Source organism: Chanodichthys erythropterus, chromosome 7, assembly GCF_024489055.1.
Source record: "Chanodichthys erythropterus isolate Z2021 chromosome 7, ASM2448905v1, whole genome shotgun sequence".
NCBI lineage: Eukaryota > Metazoa > Chordata > Actinopteri > Cypriniformes > Xenocyprididae > Chanodichthys > Chanodichthys erythropterus.
Window position 1 is genome coordinate 40,358,201 of NC_090227.1, and position 22,372 is coordinate 40,380,572.

General features: G+C 36.7%; 1 protein-coding gene across 7 annotated transcripts in view; it reads right to left on the bottom strand.

The window, feature by feature from the left end:
• The window catches only part of plekha7a (pleckstrin homology domain containing, family A member 7a), a 107,082-nt gene that overhangs the window by 82,654 nt on the left and 2,056 nt on the right, over window positions 1-22,372 (bottom strand). Inside the window, exon 1 of one of the 7 annotated variants that reach the window (XM_067390554.1) lies at window positions 2,165-2,570. The exons of the other annotated variants lie outside the window; for them this stretch is intronic. Coding sequence (XP_067246655.1) covers window positions 2,165-2,238 — 74 coding nt within the window. The 5' untranslated portion in view covers window positions 2,239-2,570. Of the gene's footprint in view, window positions 1-2,164; window positions 2,571-22,372 lie in introns of those variants that run through there. 7 annotated transcript variants of the gene reach the window in all.

Sequence of the window (22,372 nt, forward strand, 5' to 3'; positions counted from 1 at the left end):
ATCAGCGATGCTGTCTACACTGGATGCGGAGCGGCACGAGAAATTTGCGACAGTAAACTGATGCCCTGTTCTATTTCTGTCATACTCCAACTTTTGACACAAAGGTCAAGTGGATTTGCAATGTTTGTTTTGTCGCATCCAGTCTAGACAGCCTCAAGACAAGAAAATATGATGAGGCATATCTCGGCCTCGGATGGTGGGTAATGAAGAGAGACCACAGCGTGTTGTGTGCCTCAAAATATTCTGATAGTATGAAGCCGAACAAGTTAAGATGCAACTTCAAGAATTCACATCACAAACACAAGAGAAGCATGTTGAAGTTGAGAAGTTGCAGTACTGTATTAAAGGATTAATTCATTTCAGAATGAAAATTTCCTAATAATTTACTCTCCCCATGTCATCCAAGACGTTTATGTCTTTCTTTCTTCAGTCGAAAAGAAATTAAAGTTTTTGAGGAAAACATTCCAGAGTGGACTTCACTGGGGTTCAACGGGTTGAAGGTACAAATGTTTCAGTGCAGCTTCAAAGAGCTCTACACGATCCCAGATGAGGAATAAGGGTCTTATCAACTGAAACGATTGGTCATTTTCTTAAAACAAAGATAAAAATGCAAGTTTGCTTTGTAAACACTTGCTTGGTACTTCCGCCTACATCATGTGTGACCTTTCCAACGTGATTACGGAATGCATGGCATATTGAGATGAGCATTTGTGGTAAAAAAGTATATAATTTTTATTATTTTTTTTAAGAAAATGACCAATTGTTTTGCTAGATAAGACACTTATTCCTCGTCTGTAGAGCCCTTTGAAGCTGCACTGAAACTGCAACTTGGACCTTCAACCCGTTGAACCCCAGTGAAGTCTACTATATGGAGAAAAATCCTGAAATGTTTTCCTCAAAAACCATAATTTCTTTTTCGACTGAAGAAAGAAAGACATAATTTACTCACCCCCATGTCATCCAAGATGTTTATCACAAAATTTTAATTCTGAAGTGAACTAATGCTTTAATTACAATGTTTCAAATAAATCCTATAGGATTTTGCAAGCAAGGTCATGTCTGAGAGTGTCTTTATGTGGGTGCATGTGGTGTCTTGATAATACTTTTCTCTATAAAAGGGGGGTCCGGAAGAAAAAGTTTGGAATCCACTGCCTTATTGAAACAAAAACGTTAGCTCAAACATCAAACTTGTAGTCCTATGAAGAGTGGATGAATTGTTACTCAACATCAGCCAAGCAACACTTCCAGCAAAGCATTATCAGGTGAATCAAAAACAAAGCTAAACAAATGCTAGAGAAGTAGGACTTCTTTACTGGAGTGGAGACAAATGTAGTTACACTTACTTTATCAGTCTAGCTAGGGGAATGGAACAGTAAACGCATTATGCTGATAGAAGTTATTAAAAAAGCAACTCACAATAATGGGTTTGGCCTAATTATCTTGATGCAGCTGAAAACAAAGTGAAGTGTAGGAAAGCAACCCCTGCTGTGCCTCTGAAAGTACACTGAAATATAAATAAACTCTAAACCAACAGTAGTATTTCCACTGAATCATGAGAAATGCATCTGAGCCAAAAGCCAAGAGCCAATCGCTGTCCTTTTTGAGCAATCAGGAAAGAGTTATAAGAAAAGTAAACACACTTGCAGAAGTATTTGGCTTCAAGATTGGAATGTTGCAGCCGGTATTCAAGAAATACAAAACCTTCAGTCAGGAGGACAATGAAATTTGGAGGCATGGCGTCAGACTGTGGGGCACACTATACACCTTCACAGAGAGTGAAGTATTTATGACATGTTTTTGTGCATCACGTCTTCACTTCACTCCACAGAACTCACTCAACTTGCCAGTTCAACAGGACCTGTTGGAATTCCAATGTCTTGACATAAATAAAGCAGTTCTCATTCATTCTCACCGCAGTGTAATCCTTGCCACAGGCACACGTGATTTAGATTTAATCTAGTTTTATCCAACTAAAACCTGCCAAACGGTTTCAGCATCAACTGCCAGGCAGATCCATCCTGAAATGACCCCTCGGCAGCATTCTGTGGACACTCCCCATTACAGGAAGAGGAAAATGAATGTGACAGTGTCGCCAAAGTCCAATTCAAATACTTCATCATTAACATTCAATGTGATCTAGAATAAAATTGGAAGGCCAACCCACCTGTAGGGTGCATGGTAAAAGGGGTGAGCGGGATGAGGTTGGTAGTGGTTGGAATATCCTGACTGGCTCCACATGTTTAATCCAAACAGCTTCCAAACTTCCAAACGAATGACTGGATGTCTGACACTTACAGAAAGCCCAGTTCTGTTGCTTTCATTTTAATAGCAAAGTAAATGCAGGCTTCATGAAACAATGCAAGAATCAGTCTGATTAAAAGGAAAGAGTCCCGAGAAGAGCCCCAATGCAATAGTTCCAGGATCTAAATCTCATCCATCTCTTAGAAGACAGCAGCAGAGAGGTTTCAGAGCTCCATGGCCGTCAAAACACAGAATAGGTAAAACCAACACGTTTCGCTGTTGAAGCAGGCAAAGGCGTAAGCATCGTGCTTTTGCTGTCTGTGTGGAGTCTCCTATCTCCGACGTTTCCTCACCAGCTACACACACACACACACGCATACACACACATATACACCAGTCTTCTGCTCTGACGTACCGCTGCACACACTCACGGGGAGGAGGGAAAGAGGAAGGGAGGGGTGAAAAGAGCGAACCTACTCTTTTTGAATCTCTGCCTGTCTCTGTCACAGGCAGGATGTGCAGTGTTGTTGGAGGGAGAGACAGACTGAGCACAGGATGGGAATATATCCTAATGAAAGAGAGAGAGAATGATCTGGAAATGTAATTGATCAACAAATAAAGAAATGATACAGGTGCTCTTGAGCTCTACTCAGAGAAAAGAAAAGTCACAGGCTGGGTGTGAAAGTGAAAATTGCTGCCACATTCCTTTCTTTTTCAATGCAAACATGCATTGTAATTTTTAATCAAAATGTCATAACTCGATTTTCCGGTGAAACAGACTTCTGGGCTGCGTTCAGCCCCGAAAAAACGTTTCAAAGCGTTTTTTAAACGGAAACTACGGCATTCTTTATGTTCGTTATGAAGAATTTTCATTTACCTGATGAAATCGGTATAAATACGCATTTAATACTGCAAAATACACTCAATGTTACAGTCACTGCCCTTGCCGTCCAGAATAACATAGAACATCCCAATTGAGTGAAGGGATTTTATTGTGATCCACACTCTAAAAATGCTGGGTTAAAAACAACCCAAGTTGGGTTAAAAATGGACAAACCCAGCGATTGGGTTGAATCTGAAACCCAACCTGCTGGGTAGATTTATTTAACTCAACTAATGTTTAAAAATTACTTTATTGATCACTTAAAATGAACCCAAAATAGGTTGGAAAATAACATTTATTAATATGTTTAATCAATAATAATTAAATAATAAATTAAATTGCTTATTAATAAATGTTCATCTTTTGATTATTATTGTTGCCTCTAGTAATTATGTGTCTGATTTTTAATATCCAACATATATTTTGGGTTCATTTTAAGCCAGACATATAATAATTTTAAAACAATAGTTGAGTTAAATAAAACTACCCAGCAGGTTAGGTCAAACATTTAACCCAAACGCTGGGTCAAAACAACCCAATCACTGGGTTTGTCCATATTTAACCCAACTTGGGTTGTTTTTAACCCAGCAATTTTTAAGAGTGCAACATTTGCCTCGCATTTCAGATGAAGGATAACCCACTTCTTACCTCCGAGACTGTGTCATGATCTATGACCTTATTATTTTTATTGTGAGTATTAGGTTTATAATTATTGCTGATCACTGTTGTTGTGCTATGATATTGTAATATTTACCATTATATAATCAGAGTTTTTTGTAAATTGTGAGAGGCATTGTAATCGGTTTCAATCTTCATGAGCTCCATGCTGGCAGCAGAAAATGATCTCATTTAGGCCTTCACTGGGGCTGAATATGAATTTAAGTGAATTATATGAAAGCTAAAACTTTGGCTCCACAAAGCAGAGATTAAAATAGGAGTGCATATTTCATAGTCTTTTTCCTCTCAGATATGCTTTGTTTTTAGTTAGTGTCAGCACAAAGAAGCATTAAAATAACTCGTATTCACACATATTCTTTCCTGCTTTGTCAAAGCATCACACTGCCTCCACCGGCTTGCCTCATTCCCATAGTGCATCCTGAGAAAAGAAAACAAGATTCATCAGACCAGGTCCTGATGCTCACATGCCCACTGTTGGCTCTTTTGGCGGTGGACAGGGGTCAGCATGGGCACCCTGACTGCTCTGCAGCTATGCAGCTCCATACACGTGTATTCTGACACCTTTCTATCAGAACCAGCATTAACTTCTTGAGCAATTTGAGCTACAGTAGCTCGTCTATTGGACCACACGGGCCAGCATTCAGTGAGTCTTGGCCGCCCATGACCTTGTCGTCGACTTGCCTGTTCACCACTGTTCCTTGCTTGGAGCACTTTTGATAAATCCTGACCATTGCAGACGGGAACACCCCACAAGAGCTGCAGTTTTGGAGATGCTCTGACCCAGTCGTCTAGCCATCACAATTTGGTCCTTGTCAAACTCGCGCAAATCCTTATGCTTTCCCATTTTTCCTGCTTCTAACACATCAACTTTGAGGACAAAATGTTCACTTGCTGCCTAATCTATCCCACCCACTAACAGGTGTTGTGATGAACAGATAATCAGTGTTATTCACTTCACCTGTCAGTGCTCATAATGTTATGCCTGATTGGTGTATATTTATTTTTTAATGTCATTACTTCCGGTGAAAATGACAGATTTCAGGACTTCTCTAATCATTTATTCCACTTAAACCCTGGAGAATTATGGATACTATGAAAAGGAGCACACAGTCTTGACATTCTTCAACACAAAATAAAAAAAAAAACATGCATTATCAGGGTAAATAATGGCAGAATTTTTATTTTAAAGTCGCATGAAACGGAAGTTGCAATAGTCTTTTCTTCCCTATTGTGATGTATATTCGAGTGAACGGCTTGTCGAACAAGAAAAAAAAGTTGGGCAGGACTTGATTTTGTCCATCAAAATCAGTATTAGAAATGAATCAGATCAACAGCAAAGCAGATGTGCATTTGAAATATGCTTCTTTAAAGAGACCGTCCTCTTCTCCATGTGCAGTTACATGGAAATCCCTCCTTGGGGCATTGAAGGGTTGTCAAAGCTTTATTTAAATCAGTGAGTAAGAGTTAGAGTAATGAGCTACGTTAAATAAGCCACAGAGGTTAAGCTGGCTAGCCAGTGACTGGCACAATTACACGTCTTCCATCACTACTGACCAGAGCTGGACATCGGCAACTACCTCGTGATACCATGTAATGCTCCACGATTCAATATATCACGATGCATCATCATATCCTAATTTGATCACGACTGAACCTGCACCAATCACACCACAGTGTCACAGATTCTCCTTGAGCTGTGCCCATGTTAATGTGTGCGGTCATAAGATTTGAATGTGTGGTCTGGTCAATGTTATCAGCTAAAGGGAAGTGTGTGATTAGTGACGTACATACAGCTTATCGGCAGCACACAGCAGTCTGAAGCACATACAGTCAAAGTCAAGAAGACATCTTCCCTGATGTGTAAGGATTTGCCCTATAAATCTTACCACCAGCCTCTTTCTGTGTGTGTCAACATAGAAACCCAAGCGCACTGAGTTATGACCTTGAGTAGACTATTCTGGTACACTGAACAAGTTCAGACTTGCAAGAGATTATTAAAAGCAAAGTAATATGCCTCAATAATTCACAACAAATATCCTAATTCAAGAGACCTACTGCTAGAGACAATAAGCGTTTGTGTATTTTGACATTTGACTCAAAATGTAAAGAAAAATTAAAGGGTTAGTTCACCTAAAATGAAAATGATGTCATTAATTACTCACCCTCATGTTGCTCCACACCCGTAAGACCTTCGTTCATCTTCAGAACATAAATTAAGATATTTTTGTTAAAATCCGATGGCTCAGTGAGGCCTGCATTGAGAGCAAGACAATTAACACTTTCAGATGTCCAGAAAGCTATTAAAAACAGTTCATGTGACTGCAGTGGTTCAACCTTAAAGGAACACTCCACTTTTTTTGAAAATAGGCTCATTTTTCAACTCCCCTAGAGTTAAACAGTTGAGTTTTACCGTTTTCAAATCCTTTCAGCCGATCTCCGGTTCTGGCGGTACCACTTTTAGCATAGCTTAGCATAGTTCATTGAATCTGATTAGACCGTTAGCATCGCGCTTAAAAATGACCAAAGAGTTTTGATATTTTTCCTATTTAAAACTTGACTCTTCTGTAGTTACATCGTGTACTGAGACCGGCAGAAAATAAAAAGTTGTGATTTTCTAGGCTGATATGGCTAGGAACTATACTCTCATTCCGGCGTAATAATTAAGGAACTCTGCTGCCGTTCCATGGCTGCAGCAGTGCAATGATATTACGCAGCGCCCGTGAGCCCCTGCTTGCACAGGGAACGTGCCTTGCAACCATGGAGACGTTTGTGAGAGACGCTGTGTAATATCATTGCACTGCTGCAGCCATGATACGGCAGCAAAGTTCCTTGATTATTACGCCGGAATGAGAGTATAGTTCCTAGCCATATCAGCCTAGAAAATCACAACTTTTCATTTTCTGCCGGTCTTAGTACACGATGTAACTACAGAAGAGTCAAGTTTTAAATGGGAAAAATATCAAAACTCTTTGGTCATTTTTAAGCGCGATGCTAACGGTCTAATCAGATTCAATGAACTATGCTAAGCTATGCTAAAAGTGGTACCGCCAGAACCGGAGATCGGCTGAACGGATTCAAAAACGGTAAAACTCAACTGTTTAACTCTAGGGGAGTTGAAAAATGAGCCTATTTTCAAAAAAAAGTGGAGTGTTCCTTTAATGTTACAAAATAACGTTTTGTGCACCAAAAAAAAATAAAAAAAATAACGACTTTATTTAACAATATCTAGAAGCTTTACAAATCTTTCATTTCGAATCAGTGGTTCGGAGTGTGTATCAAACTGCCAAAGTCACATGATTTCATTAAACGAGGCTTCGTTACGTCATAAGTGTTTTGAAATTTCAATGGTTCACCACTGCGGGGCGTGACTTTGGCAGTTTGATACGTGCTCCGAACCACTGATTCGAAACAAAAGATTCGTAAAGCTTCGAAGCTAAATGAAACATTAGATTTTGTTGAAAAGTTATTTTGTTTTTCTTTTGGTGCACAAAAAGTATTCTCCTTGCTTCATAGCATTAAGCTTAAACCACTGTAGTCACATGAACTGTTTTAAATATATTTTTAGTAGCTTTCTGGGCATCTGAAATGGAGGCCTCACTGAGCCAATGGATTTTTTCAAAAATATCTTAATTTGTGTTCCGAAGATGAACGAAGGTCTTACAGGTGTGGAACAACATGAGGGTGAGTAATAAATGACAGAATTTTCATTTTTGGGTCAACTAACTCTTTAATAAAAACCAATACCACAGGAAGCTGCAAACATACACTACCGACTCGTTTAGACCAAGGCATGAGATATTTAATTGAGAGAATTCAATTTATTTTTTTTTTTTTTTTTATTTTTTTTAGTAAAACTAAAACATCTAAACATCCCTACAGTAAGATCAATTTGCAAAATGGCATATACTACCATCCAACAGATTGACGTTGAAACAATTTTTTTTTTAAATGTATTTTTAAAATATTACTACAATAAAAAAAAAAAACTATAAAAATAACTGCATGCTGTTTTAATACATTTTAAAAAGTAATATATTTCTGTGATTAAATCTGAATTTTCAGCATCATTACTCCAGTCTTCAGTGTCACATGATCCTTCAGAAATCATTATAATATGCCGATTTGCTGCTCAAGAAATATTTATGATTATTATCAATGTTGAAAACAGTTGTGCTGCTTCATATTTTCAGTATTCTTTGATGAATAGAAAGTTCAAAAGAACAGCATTTATTTGAAATAGTAAGACGTCAACGTTGTTACAAATAAATCACTTTTGATTAATTGAATGGGTCATTGCTGAATAAAATTATAAAATTCTTCAAAAAAAGTTACTGACACCAAACTTTTGAACAGTAGTACAGTAGCTTTTCAAAATCAACACAGCATCTAAACATCTATATTTCAGTAAAAAAAAAAGTATGGTGTATCGTTACTACTGCCGTCTCAAGAGCATCTATGAACCAGATATTTTATTCCAGATCTCAGCAGACTCGTAGACCTTACTATTAATACATTGTACTACAACATCGCCTGCAGGGCTCATGAACGGTACAAGACAGAAATATTAGACAGCAATATCAATATCAATTTGAAATCTGCTTACAACTGAGATGAAATGTGATTAAATTAAACAGGTCTTGAAAACTGCATTAAAACAAGATTATCATTTTCACAATTATACTCAATGACTGAATTATTATGACTAGGTTTGATCTCCAAATGTAAATCTGCTTCTTCTCTGTTAATACAAATCTTTAAAAATATCGAGACAGAGTAAGACTCCCGTTTCAGAATCAAATAAAAGGCAAATATAAGCTACTTCTCTGAAAGAACCTCATGATTCTCATGTTAAACCCAGTGTGATGCTCAAGACTTGCACTCACTGACAGTCTTGCATACATGCATGAGACAGAACGACCCAATACTAACATGTTGGAATGAATATTTTCTTCAGTGCATTCAGAATCCAGTATCAGGTGTGTGTGTGTGTGTGTGTGTGTGTGTGTGTGTGTGTGTGTGTGTGTGTGTGTGTGTGTGTGTGTGTGTGTGTGTGTGTGTGTGTGTGTGCGCAACTGAGTCAAAGTTTTTCGTAACAGCTATGAAAAAGGCCATGAACCAGTCAATCAGCTTCTTTCATGAAAGCTCTATTAACCTCCATTACCTCCTTTAACAAACAGACACTGACCTTAATAAAAGACATGACATTTCAGTGTAATGGAGGGTCCAGTCAAAACATCAAAGGTTCCATTTTAAACTAAATATGGATGCACTAAATCAAAGTTTTCACAGACCAGACAAATCTTCATTTCACAGGCTTTGTACTTCATAGAAAAGCTGAAATTGGGATAATGTGAACTGTCAAACTGTGAAGGGTGTCTGTGGGGAAGATTTCTTACATCTTTATATGATGTAAACAGGCCAAATTTCTTCAGGCCACATTTTGGCAAGAAATCACCAGGCATCGGATTCAAACTGAATCCTGCTAAAATAGGCATAGTTATGTATATTTTACAGTACAAATAAAAGACAGACCATGTCTAACACACTTAAATTGGTCATATCATGGTAATTGAGTAAACAACCCTTAAATACTTTATTATTTAATAATTTTTATTATTTAATATTATTTAATATTATTTAACATTTTAATAATTTATTGGAAGTGACTTTAGTTATAAGTGATGTTTTCAGAGCGGCAATTACATAAACGTAGAAAACCCTTTGAAGAGGTCATAAATTGCCACTTTTATAAGATGCATTCAGAATGCTAACACGAATTTCTGGAGCTTGTGTTAGCATTTAGCAGCTCCGATTAATGTTACCTAACTAAAAATGTCAAACTGCTCAGCCTTTTATGTTCAAACCGGAGGCGGACAATGATGGAGAGACTCAAGAAGAAGTGACAACATTTTGAATGCAACAAGACGTTTCTGAACGGTTAGTTGATGAATTTATGTAGCTGATGTGGAGTTAACTATCTCAAAGTCATTGATTAGCATATAATCTGTTATGATAATCTATAAATCGCTCATGTGGGAACTGTTGAAAGATGCCTACAGAGCCAGAGAATATGCTGCATGATGATAGAACAGGTATAGTTTAGTTTAATTATGGTAAGATCTTGTCGTTTTGTCATCTTGCTTTTATGACATACTATTGCATCTGTGTTACATACTGTATTGCAATAACATTTTCTCACCCACTTTGTTGTGTGTTCTCGGGGCGGGGTTTATGTAAATTATAGGGTTAGTGATGTCACTAACCCAGGAAGAAGCTTGTTGTAGTCCCTACCAGCTGTCTGTTGTAGTCCTTAAACAGAGAATTCTTTAAAAGACAATATCTCCGTTTGCACTGAACTTTGAGCGTCGTAACTATGCAGATACTGTTTATTCTCAAGCAGCAACAATACACACTAACTAAAGCTAAAAAAGTGAAATCGCAATGAACCACACCTTTAATTTACATGTTTTCAAAGTTTTTTGTCTATGGTGGAAACTGCTAGAATTGTCTTGGAGGGCCACTGTCCTTCAGAGTTTTGCCTCAACTTGCCTCAACACACCAGCCTGGAGGTTTCTAGTATGCATAGTAAGACCTTGATTATAGCTGGTTCATGTGTGTTTAACTGGGGTTAAACCAGGAGCAGGATTGTACACCTCTGCTTTACAACGTGTCTTACAACTGCCTTGAATAGACATTGAGACCCATAAGCAAAACCTGTTCTCTAAAAAATGCTGGGTATGTTTCAACCCATGGCTGGGTCTACAAATATGTAACATCAATATTTATTAGTCAGACCTGAATGCTACTTTTGAAGGAAAATAATTTGCTTATCAAGTGACCCTGTTTTTGACATTACAACTAATAGAAAATATAACGCATAAATATGGATACCTGAAACTCCTGGCACCACCTGCTTTTTTTTTAATAATGTGAGGTTTTAAATACACTATTTAGCTGTAGTTTTTAATACTTTGCCCTATTATATAGATCAGTGCAACAGTGCTACCCACTAAGGCAGGATTTAATGATTCAGAAACAATGAAACAGCCTGGTGCTATCAAAGAGACTTCAAACAGCTATCATTATGAATAATTCAAGATGCAGAGAGAACAGAGACAATTTTAGGTTGAATATTCTTCCAATAGTTTGGTCTTCATACAAAATCTCGCTATGCACTGATGACACATCCCACAGTCATAATAATGTGCAGTGTTTCTGTCTTTGCATAGCCCTGCTTTATCAAAGCAAAGGTGAAGAAAATCCAAAACAGCTGCACCTAAACATGACAACTTCTCGCTGGAATCATGTGAGGCGTCACATCACTGCAAACATCAAGCACCAGCCAGTCTCTTTCTGTCCTCATTAAAGACTTAAAGTAGTATCTCAGATGAAAATGAGGGCTTGAAGATGATCAGTAAACAAGAATGGCAGACTTTTTAAAGCATCAATGCTGCATAGAATTTAATTAAAAAAAAAACAAAAAAAAAGTTAGATAAGGCTCCAAGAGATATGCAAACAAGTCATAACATTTTCCAAGATCTTGGGCATTAGTTATGAAAGATGAATTGCAATTAATTATCAAAGACGAATTGCAAATTAATTTGTTTGCATTTCTGCAACTGTTGCAGTTTCTGTTGACTGTAGTTCTTCATTGGTATAATATAATGCCTAGAGCTCAGAGAAACCCTCATTATTTTTACAGTAACACTATTTTAGGGTCTTTTAACTAGTTGCTTATTAGCATGCATATTACTAGAATATTGACTGGTTATTACTACTTGTTAATTAGCACATATTAATGCCTTATTCTTATTGACCTTATTCTACATCCCTTAATCGTACCACATACCTAACCTTAACTACCTTACTAACTATTAATAAGAAATAAATTAGTTTATTGAGGGAAAAGTCATAGTTAATAGCGAATATGTGTACCCTATACTAGTGTTACCATTTTTACTTGCTAAATACCTGAAACGTTATGTTGAGGGTAACGAATTAGAAGTAACATGAGTTACGCAACCAGATTACTTTTTTCAAGTAACTAGTAAAGTACAGGTGCTGGTCATATAATTAGTATATCATCAAAAAGTTGATTTATTTCACTAATTCCATTCAAAAAGTGAAACTTGTATATTATATTCATTCATTACACACAGACTGATATATTTCAAATGTTTATTTCTTTTAATTTTGATTATTATAACTGACAACTAAGGAAAATCCCAAATTCAGAATCTCAGAAAATTTGAATATTGTGAAAAGGTTCGATATTGAAGACACCTGGTGCCACACTCTAATCAGCTAATTAACACCTGCAAAGGCCATGAAATGGTCTCTCAGTCTAGTTCTGTAGGCTACACAATCATGGGGAAGACTGCTGACTTGACAGTTGTCCAAAAGACAACCATTGACACCTTGCACAAGGAGGGCAAGACACAAAAGGTCATTTCAAAAGAGGCTGGCTGTTCACAGATCTCTGTGTCCAAGCACATTAATAGAGAGGCGAAGGGAAGGAAAAGATGTGGTTGAAAAAAAGTGTACAAGCAATATGGATAACCGCACCCTGGAGAGGATTGTGAAACAAAACCCATTAAAAAATGTGGGGGAGATTCACAAAGAGTGGACTGCAGCTGGAGTCAGTGCTTCAAGAACCACTACGCACAGACGCATGCAAGACATGGGTTTCAGCTGTCACATTCCTTGTGTCAAGCCACTCTTGAACAACAGACAGCGTCATACACTGATTCATTTAGGATCTGAAGCTTCCTGAAGCAGTGTTTTGAAATCAGCCATCACTAAATAAGTCGTTATTTTGTTTCTTTGGTGCTCCAAAAAATATTCTCTATAAATGTGTCATTGCTCCCAATGGAGGCCTCACTGAGTCATCGGATTTCAGCTAAAATATCTTAGTTTGTGTTCTGAAGATTAACAAATATCTTACGGGTGTGGAACTGCATGAGGGTGAGTAATAAATGAAAGAATTTTCGTTTTTGGGTGAACTAACCCTTTAAGCAAACCTGCAATAATTAAAATGTTGAATAATATATAATTTATGTATTTAATCTCACTTTATTAACCAATGTCTTCTCTGATGATCTTCAATGATCCAATTCAACCAAGCAAAAATGACTTTAGTTAAACATCAAATTTGGGTTTAATTTTTTTATTTTTATTGTTGAATAAAACTTTATTCTCCTGAGTCATTTCACTTTTAGTGTGAAAGGGCCTTTACATTTGCTAAAAATAGAACTTTTGTTATTTTGTTTTTTTTAAAAAAAACAAAAAAAAAACAAGACCAGCCCAGGTGAGAAAAAGTAACACAAAAGTTAAGTAACGCATTACTTTCCATAACAGGTAAATAAGTAACAATTACTTAAAAATGTTTTACTTTTTTATGGAGTAATGCAATATTGGATTAGTAACTTTCCCCATCACTGTAAGTTTTTGTGCACATAATCTGTGTATGTGCTCTGCTGTTTTATATGTTTTGTTTTGTTTTATTTTATTATTTTATTTACTTGTTCAAATTTTTGAGAATCATGGTATTGGTATTAACTGACATTTTGTCATTGTGAGAACCATTTTGCAATCCACTGATTTTTTCACAAATGACATCCCATTCAAAAACAGTATTCAGCTGTTACATCCAAACAAAACAAAGTGATCTATCATCTATCAACAAAGTGATCCTCCATCTATCAATATTCACTTATCTGCATGCACCTGTGGCCAGTCATCTATCTCAATAACATTTATTGAATGGGATCCAATCCTGTTTTCCTTTTTAAATAGACAGAATCAGCAGTCTGCAGCACAGCAACCAGTTCACTTCACTATAGCACACTAGTAAATACTCCAAGAACAGAGTTGGTTAATAAAACTACTTTATATTTTTGTGCACACAAAATGAGATACTATATCTTTAAATGATATACAGGGATGCCAATCTGCACCAAATCCTCTAAACTGATGTCAGAGACATGTACCTGTCTATTCCGAAGATGACCCTGTCCGTCTTTGGCCATGCAAACTTGTGTCTGACCAGCACCGTCTCATGACCCAAGTCCCCTTCACGACCACAGCAGTTCCCCATTCCCGACCTCGTCTCTGTCTGCACTATCTCCTGTCTCTGCCTGTCCAAGTCTGCCAGGACAGGACACACGATCTGATGCTGCACTAAGATGCCAATGCTAATGTTTGCAGTGAGGGCACTAGGGGTTCAGGGAGCCAACGCCTCCTGTTTTCACAAAGCATGCCTTTAGCTAGCCTCATCTGCCTCTCAATTTCTCCTTTGTCCCGCCACCTCCAGCTTGTGTTCTGTCCTGCAGATCCCACCACACAGCCCACAGCCACTGATATCCATCACAAGCAGACATGACAGAGAACACTGTTCCATACTGTGAGACATCACAAACCATATTAAATAAGTGCCTAACAAGTGATATACCTTGAAAAGTGATACTCCAAGATAATTTTTTATGATAATTATTATTAAAGGGGTCCTCGATTATGATTTCACTTTTTTTTTGCTTTAGTTAGTGTGTAATGTTGCTGTTTGAGCATAAACAACATCTGCAAAGTTAAAACACTAAAAATTCAATGCAAAGGGAGATATTTTCTTTTAAAGAAATCGCTTTTTAAGGATACAACAAACAGCTGGTAGGGACTACAACAAGCTTCTTCCTGGGTTGGTGACATCACAACCCTAAAATTTACATAAACCCCGCCCCCAAGACCACACAACAAAGCTGCTTTAGAGAAGAGGAAGAGTTGTTGTAGTAGAGTGTTGTTATCATGCCATCATTTTACACCGGACTGCTTCACAAACGAGGATCAATTCAACACAGGATTTGCACAAAAGATGAACATGACGGCACATGCTAGTGGATGAGTTGAATCAACTCCACAGCAACTACATAAATTTATCCACTAACCATTCAGAAACGTCTAAAAGTTGTAACTTCTTCCTGAGTCTCTCCATCAGTGTCGACTCCGGTTTGAACAATGTAAGGCTGAACACCGTTACTGACAATCCTCATTTTGGCTGCGTGAGATTCTCCAGCTTTGTTGTTGTTGAGCAACCGAAGCCTGATCTGTTAAAGCTCCGCCCCTCTTCTGGAAAGCGCCCGGGAGCAGCAGCTCATTTTCATTTAAAAGGGACACACAAAAACGCTGTGTTTTTGCTCACACTCAAATAGGGGCAAATCTAATAAGCTAATAAATGATCTGTGGGGTATTTTGAGCTGAAACTTTACAGACACATTCTGGGGACACCAGAGACTTATATTACATCTTGTGAAAAGGGGCATAATAGGTCCCCTTTAAATTACTACTATTATTTTTTGTTTCTTACTGTGTCAAAAGACAGCATTTTGAGCATTTGAGGGTTTTCAATTCAGAAATCACCTCCTGTGGTTTGTAAGATAGAGATTGAGGTAAAAGAGGGCAGCATGCTGCGGTGCAGTTGGTGAGCCTGATCATCTGGAGAAGGTGACCTGATAGATGTAGGTGGAGTGCCCTCTACCAGCATCAGATATGGGACAAGGTGAAACAGATGAAAAGAAAAATATTCTAATCATACCCTCTCTTTCTCTCTGCAAGTCATTTTAATTGACTTGTCTTGTGCAGCTATGATTGCAGTAAAAAATGACAATACAAGCAGATAGTGTGGGGGCAATTCTGATCGTATCTTCAAATCACAAACAAGCTAGAGTGATGATACATATTTATCTCAGAGTTCTTTCTCTGCAATTATCAGTCATCAACTTTGTGTGGTGTGAAAGTGATTGTTTGGATGTCCAGCATTTGTTATCTGCTGTCTAAAGTTTGTATGCCGAATAAATGTAAACTAGTGTCTACTTTTCAAATATGTAATAAAAATTCTATATGTATGCATGAACATAATAAATATGTAATTTATATAAAGTATTTTTATTTAAAGTATATTTGAAGATACACACTTTTTCCCATTTGTTTAAAGTTTTGATGCTGAATGAACTTAATATCTATTTTTAAAACATGTACATCAGATCTTATCAGATGTAATGATCTTATATCAAAAGATGGTGGACTTTTGCTAGCTTGTGAGATGAAAGAAAAAGTTTGGGGTTTGGAGTCAGTAAGGTTTTGTAATATGTTTTATTGTTTTTAGTCTCTTATGCTCACCAAGGCTGCATTTATTTGATAAAAATACAGTAAAAATTGTAATTGAGAAATATTATTACAATTTTGAATAACTGTTTTATATTTAAACATATATTTTAAAATGCAATTTATTCCTGTGATCAAAGCTGAATTTTCAGCTTCATTACTCCAGTCTTCAGTGTCACATGATCCTTCAGAAATCATTCTGATATGCTGATTTGATGTTCAAGAAACATTTCTTATGATTGTCAATGTTGAAAATAGTTGTGCTGCTTAATATTCATGTGAAAACTGTTATACATTTCTTCAGGATTCTTTGAGGTTTGTAACATTATATTCTGGATGTGTTTACTGTCACTTTTGATCAATTTAATGCATCCTTGCTGAATAAAAGTATTTATAACACTTTAGTATAGGGAACACATATTCACTATAACTATGGGTTTTCCCTTAATAATCTCCTAATTTATTGCTTATTAATAGTTAGTTTAGGTATTGGGTAGGATTAAGAATGTAGAATATGGTCATGCAGAATAAGGCATTAATATGTGCTTAATATGTACTAATAAACAGCAAATATCCTAGTAATATGCATGCTCATAAGCAACTAGTTAAAAGACCCTAAAATAAAGTGTTACCAAAGTATTAATTTCTTTAGATAGCCTGAAAATCAGAAAAGCCTATTTTGTGTTTGCACACTGATCTACAGCAACTGAACAAATGAATTGCCTATTTTCTGCAAAACCACTGAATACAGTATATACTGAATAATGTATATAAGAATATATTCCTCATACTCATAATCTCCCAATATCCACATTTCAGTGCTTGCAGTCTCAAATTTTTCTTCATGAAGGTCACATAACTTCACGTCAAACAAGAGATAAAAAAACACTAGGTCCGCATGGACTTAAACTCAAACGATGTAAGAATAATAAAGAAACAAAAGTAACTCTCACACTCCCTAGGTGATGGCGATGTAAGTCAAGTGTAACAGTAAAGACAAGAACTGAGAAGCAAGTTACAAAGACAATATGCTCAGTGGATTTCTCCCACTCTCACAGCCTGGAGGGCACATTAATATGTAATAGCTCAGGAAAGCTCACTCATTTTTATCATAAAGGGATTCATTAATATGAACCACACTGAGCTGCTTGGCTCCCGCCACCCTTTAGGCCGAAGAAAAAAAAAAAAACAAGTTTCATATCCTAAGGGTCTGAGTTATGCATGATTAATCATTTAGTTGCTATGGAACTTGAAATCAATCACAAGCAGTTCATAAAAATAAAAAAAATGATAAGATAAACCAAGTATTGGTGATAAGCATGCACTACATTCACAGGATACGCATCTACATTTGTAAATGAGCTGTGATATCATAACCTTATCATTATCGAGAACTATTGAAAACCAAAACCGTGACTCAGAGTACATGTATTCTTCCAAAGTCATAGGTAAAGCAGGATTCTCATATCCACCCCCTGCTGACTGTTAGGGTAACTACAGTCTGGTTAGGCTGAGTATCATCCTCAGACAGCACGTCGGTCACAAACAGGTGCACTGCACACTGAACAGATGTTAATTAGTCTGCCAGAATATCTTAAGAAAAGATTCACAGCTCATATTTAAGAGTTTAGTTAACCTAGAAGCAAATAGTTCCTTTAGTACACCAGCACACTGTTTGCAAAGCTATGCTCCATTTCAGATTTACCAGCCCCTAAAGTAATTCAAAATGTGAACTCTGGTTGGTCATGGGATGATGGCCTCTAAATGAGTAGTTTTTGGACAAAATTATAGAGACCTAATCGGTAGTTTGTCTGCCAACACTACTACAAGCGAAAATGTTATGCGATGCGAGGAAATTAGCTTTAATCACTTTTGCTTTATTGCATCTCGTCTGATGAGGAAACAATAAGGGCCAATCCTAATCATTTTTGCATGGAGAGATGAAGAGAGTGCAGATAATGATCATCAGAGAAAGCAGGAACATCTTGTTTTACATAACATTACCTGATAAAATGGATCAGCGTAAACCAACAGCAAAGGATTCAATATAATGCAAAGTAAGCAGCTTTACAGCAAAGGTTCATGTAGCAGCAATAAGGTGTTTTAAATGAATTTTCAACGAATACAGTTCTATAATGCATTGTATACGGCTCAGGGAAAAAAATGTATCCAAGATGGCACATGAAGAAAGAGGAAGTACACTACCATTCATAAAGTTTGATGTCAGATTTTTCTTTCTTCTTTTAAAGAAATGATTACTTTTATTCAGGAAGGATGCATTAAAATGATCAAAAGACATTTATAACGAAATAACATGCTGTTCTTTTGAACTTTCCTTTCATCAAGGAATCTTGAAAAAATATATTAGAGTTTCTAAACTTTATTTTTACCCCAAAATTGTAAGCACTTTATTTTACAGTCCTGTTCCCCATGTACATACTATGTACTTATTATAGTAATTGCAATAACTGGGTAATAACTAAGTATAAACCCTGAACCTACCCCTAAAACTAACCTTAGCCCATGTAGTTACCTTATATTAACCAGCACTTTGTTAATACACATAAGTGCACGTACTGCAAAATAAAGTGCAACCCCAAAATAATACATTTATTCATTTGGCAGACGCTTTAACGTTAATATTAGTGCTGTCAAATCGATTATTCGTGATTAATCACATCTAACAAGCATTAAAAAATCCATCACTTATGAATCTCTAAATAGATTAGGATGCGGCCTGCATGTCAGTCTTGCAATATCACACCTTTACGCACATTTGGGAAACTGGTTTCCCCAAGCAGAGCTACAACACTGGATTTATAGCAGCAGTGACAAAACACAATGTGTGTCAGATGTGCTTCATCAAGTGCTGACAACATTTTTCACAGCCCATCTCTCAGCCGCACACTCATACAGAGGATCCTCCATCATATCTCCCTCCAGATCACCGGTCATCATTCTTCAGCTTCTCCTTCCCTAGAGCAGGGAATGGAAGGCTAGGACAACAATAATCGGAGGGGAGGTGGGTCAGTCACAATGCATGTTAAATCTACGTCCAGTCCTGAGTAAAGAGAACATTCCCTCACAGATAACGCAGCTCACTTTCAGCAACTTATTAAAGTTAATGATTTACTTGATCCACAGGATCACAAATTTATTTCCTCTTTATTGCATGGGATTTATTGTTGCATCATGATAGGACGCTCCTACTGCAGGATGCAGAAAAACTTTAGCTTGATACAGTACAGATGGTTTCAAAGCAGCTTCACAGCAACTCAATCAGTGATGCAAACTTCATCAAATACGAGACAAATCTGCTCTAATAAGAAAATAGTGTCATTATTCAGCTCAAGTCAGTTCAGTTCAGCTCAGTTCAATAAATGTGTAATAAAGTTAATCAATTATGAGTTCATTAGAGAACACAGAGCCAAATGAAACTAAGATACATATGGATTGCAATAAATCTGCATTTTAAATGAATGTTTTCAAGAATTCTTTTAAAGAGTTTCAGGGCAATATTTTAATCAGTGTAATATCTGCCAGTCTGCGTTACTGGCACTTTCCCTGATCACCAGAATTGTGATCTTACTTTCTGCTACAGTATACAAACTCGTGAAAGAGATCCTTGAAACTATTCTAGAACATGGAAAACATGCTTCAAACTTTTAGAAATATGGCAGTGGATAAACAGCATATGCTGACAACGATGTACTAAAACTGAAAAGTTTTTCCTTTGCATTTTTGAAAAGTTTCGCATACAGATGACAACATTGTCAAAACGATCCCCATTCACATGGATCTGCGGAAACGACTAAAAACGCTGCATCATGCCCATAAAACACAGTCATGTAAATGAACGCCTAAATTGCATATGTTTTCTTTTGTAGTTGAAAACAGTGTTGTGTAAATGCCCCCAGAAAGACTCAGCTCTCAACTGTCTTCGATGGAACTGACTCATCCACTTGAAATTGAATGCTTGATAGATTCATTTCCTGTTGGGTTTGGGATCATAAAAGGATGAAGAAATACTGGCACAAACAGATTCTTGTCTTTGCTTGAAAGTTGGGTTCAGGCTGCAGGACAAGGATATATGACTCTGTTTATAACACTGGCCAGTAACTCTTTTTTTTAAATCACACCAAAAGAATTCTTTCAATCAATCTATTAAAATCCACATCTATCTTAGTTTCATTCTGCTTTGTGTTCCCTAATCTACAAGTCACACTGTACAGTGTCAGTAAGTCACTATTACATCCTGTTTATCTTTAAACAAACAGGCTCCACCCACGCAAGATCCTCAAACAGACTGGCATGTGATGTCATGTGATGAATTTTGAATTTGTCAGCAAATACAGTTCAGCAGGCTGACCGTCTTTTGCTCTTTCATACTCAAGATTCAGCTCGGACTGTAAATATATGATCATTATCTCTGACCTGATCAACCACCTGCAGCTTAAATCCAAAATCCTCCAAATCAGCACTTTATGAGGTCAAATCTAGACAGCCTGGCAGTCACAATTCTTCTATTAAAGGGATAGATCACCCAAACAATTATTTTGAAGAATGTTGTTTACCAAATAGTTGACGGTAGCAACTGACTTCCATAATACTATGGAAGTCAATGGGGTCCATCAACTGTGCCAACATTCTTCAAAATATCTTCTTTTGTGTTCAATAGAACAAAGAAACTCATACAGGTTGGAACTTGAGAAATTCATTTTTGGGTAACTATCCCTTTAATTCTTAGGCCCTGAGCCAACTCTGAAGATACAGTATGAGAAATCCCTGGAAGAGATTGAGACTCAAATGGGGAGCACTACATGCTTGATTGAGGATTAAACACACACACCTCACACAGAAAGATGAGGCCTCTATATCAGAAATCATGGAGCAGAACAACAAGACAAGATAACAAGACTAGCACAAAACAGACTATGATTTTAGGGGATTTTTAGAGATGCACTTAGTATGGCTAGTGCAATCTATAGCACTGTTTCTCAACCAGGGGTCCGGGACCTATCAGAGGGCCTTAGCAAACTTCCAAGAGAGGATGACTTAAAATTATTCAAATTAATATATTATTATTAATACAATTAATATTATTATTATCAATAAATAAATCAAACTAAACTAAAATGCTAAAGAAAATGTAAAAAAAAAAAGAAATTATATTTAATTTTTTCCACTAAATAACTGTTCATTTCCCCGGTTTGTTTATAAAAAAATAAAAAAAAAGATTAAAATGAGCAATTTTGTCATAATTATAGCAGAAATACTGGAGAAACTATCTTACCTTATACGGGGGACCTTTAAAAACAAAAGTGTTGGATAATGAGGGGCCTTCAAGTCAAAAAGGTTAAAGGTGCGGTCACATTTACCATTCTCAGGTGCAAAAAACAGTTATTTCAATAGGAATTGACGCCACCTGGAAGTTTGTGCGAGGATGAAATATTTCCCCACACAGATTTAGGTCATGCGGACTCACCGCGTCGACTGACCGAAAGCTACTTGTTTTGAAAGTAACTTTTTGTGTGAGCTGTGATTTAGATAGGAACTTTTTACCTTTTTTGCATGACATTTCAATTGCTGAAATGTGATTGCACCTAAGAACCACTGATCTACAGTGTATCAGCAAATCTACTGAAGTCCAGCAAACACACACCTGCATGTGAACCATTGCCACAGAAGCCTTCAAACTTGCACAGGGAACGTTTTCAGAAGTTTGGCTAATGTTCTGGCAAGGTTCTCTCAAAATTCTATCTAATGTTAACAGATGTTATCTGGTTTTTAATAATGTCCTCAAAACTCTAGCACAAAAACATTATTTCTACAGCTTTCATGGAATGTTTTTTTCTGAAATGTTTTAGTTGGACATTCGTCTAACATTTTTAAAATGTTACTGCTTGTTTCAGAACGTTCAGAGAACATTCTAAACTAATGATCCCATAATGTTTCCAAAATGATAAAATGGAATGTTCCATTTACATTTGCATAACTCAGAATAAAACCTTTTTCCAAACATTCAAAAACCTGGACATTATAAAATGGAATTTTCAGAAATAACATTTTTAGCAAAACGTTCTTATAACATACTTTTGTTAGGTGGGGTATGTGGTCAAAATCATGTACAATATCTTTTATTCATAAAGTATGTAGCTTTAACCCTGATAGCACATGTAAATCACAGATACATCTGCAAGATGTATTTTTCAGAGTGTTTGCTCATCTGCAATCCCAGATAGCACAGGTACATCTCTAAGATGTCTGCTAAAGAGCGCTTAATCTGGAAAACATCTGTTGTGTTCAAACATCTGAGAAACGTCTTAGAAAAAGCAATTCTAAATCATAAACATCTTAAAGACGTTTTCTAAATGTCTATTTAACATCTGACAGGACGTCTTGGAGACATATTGGAGA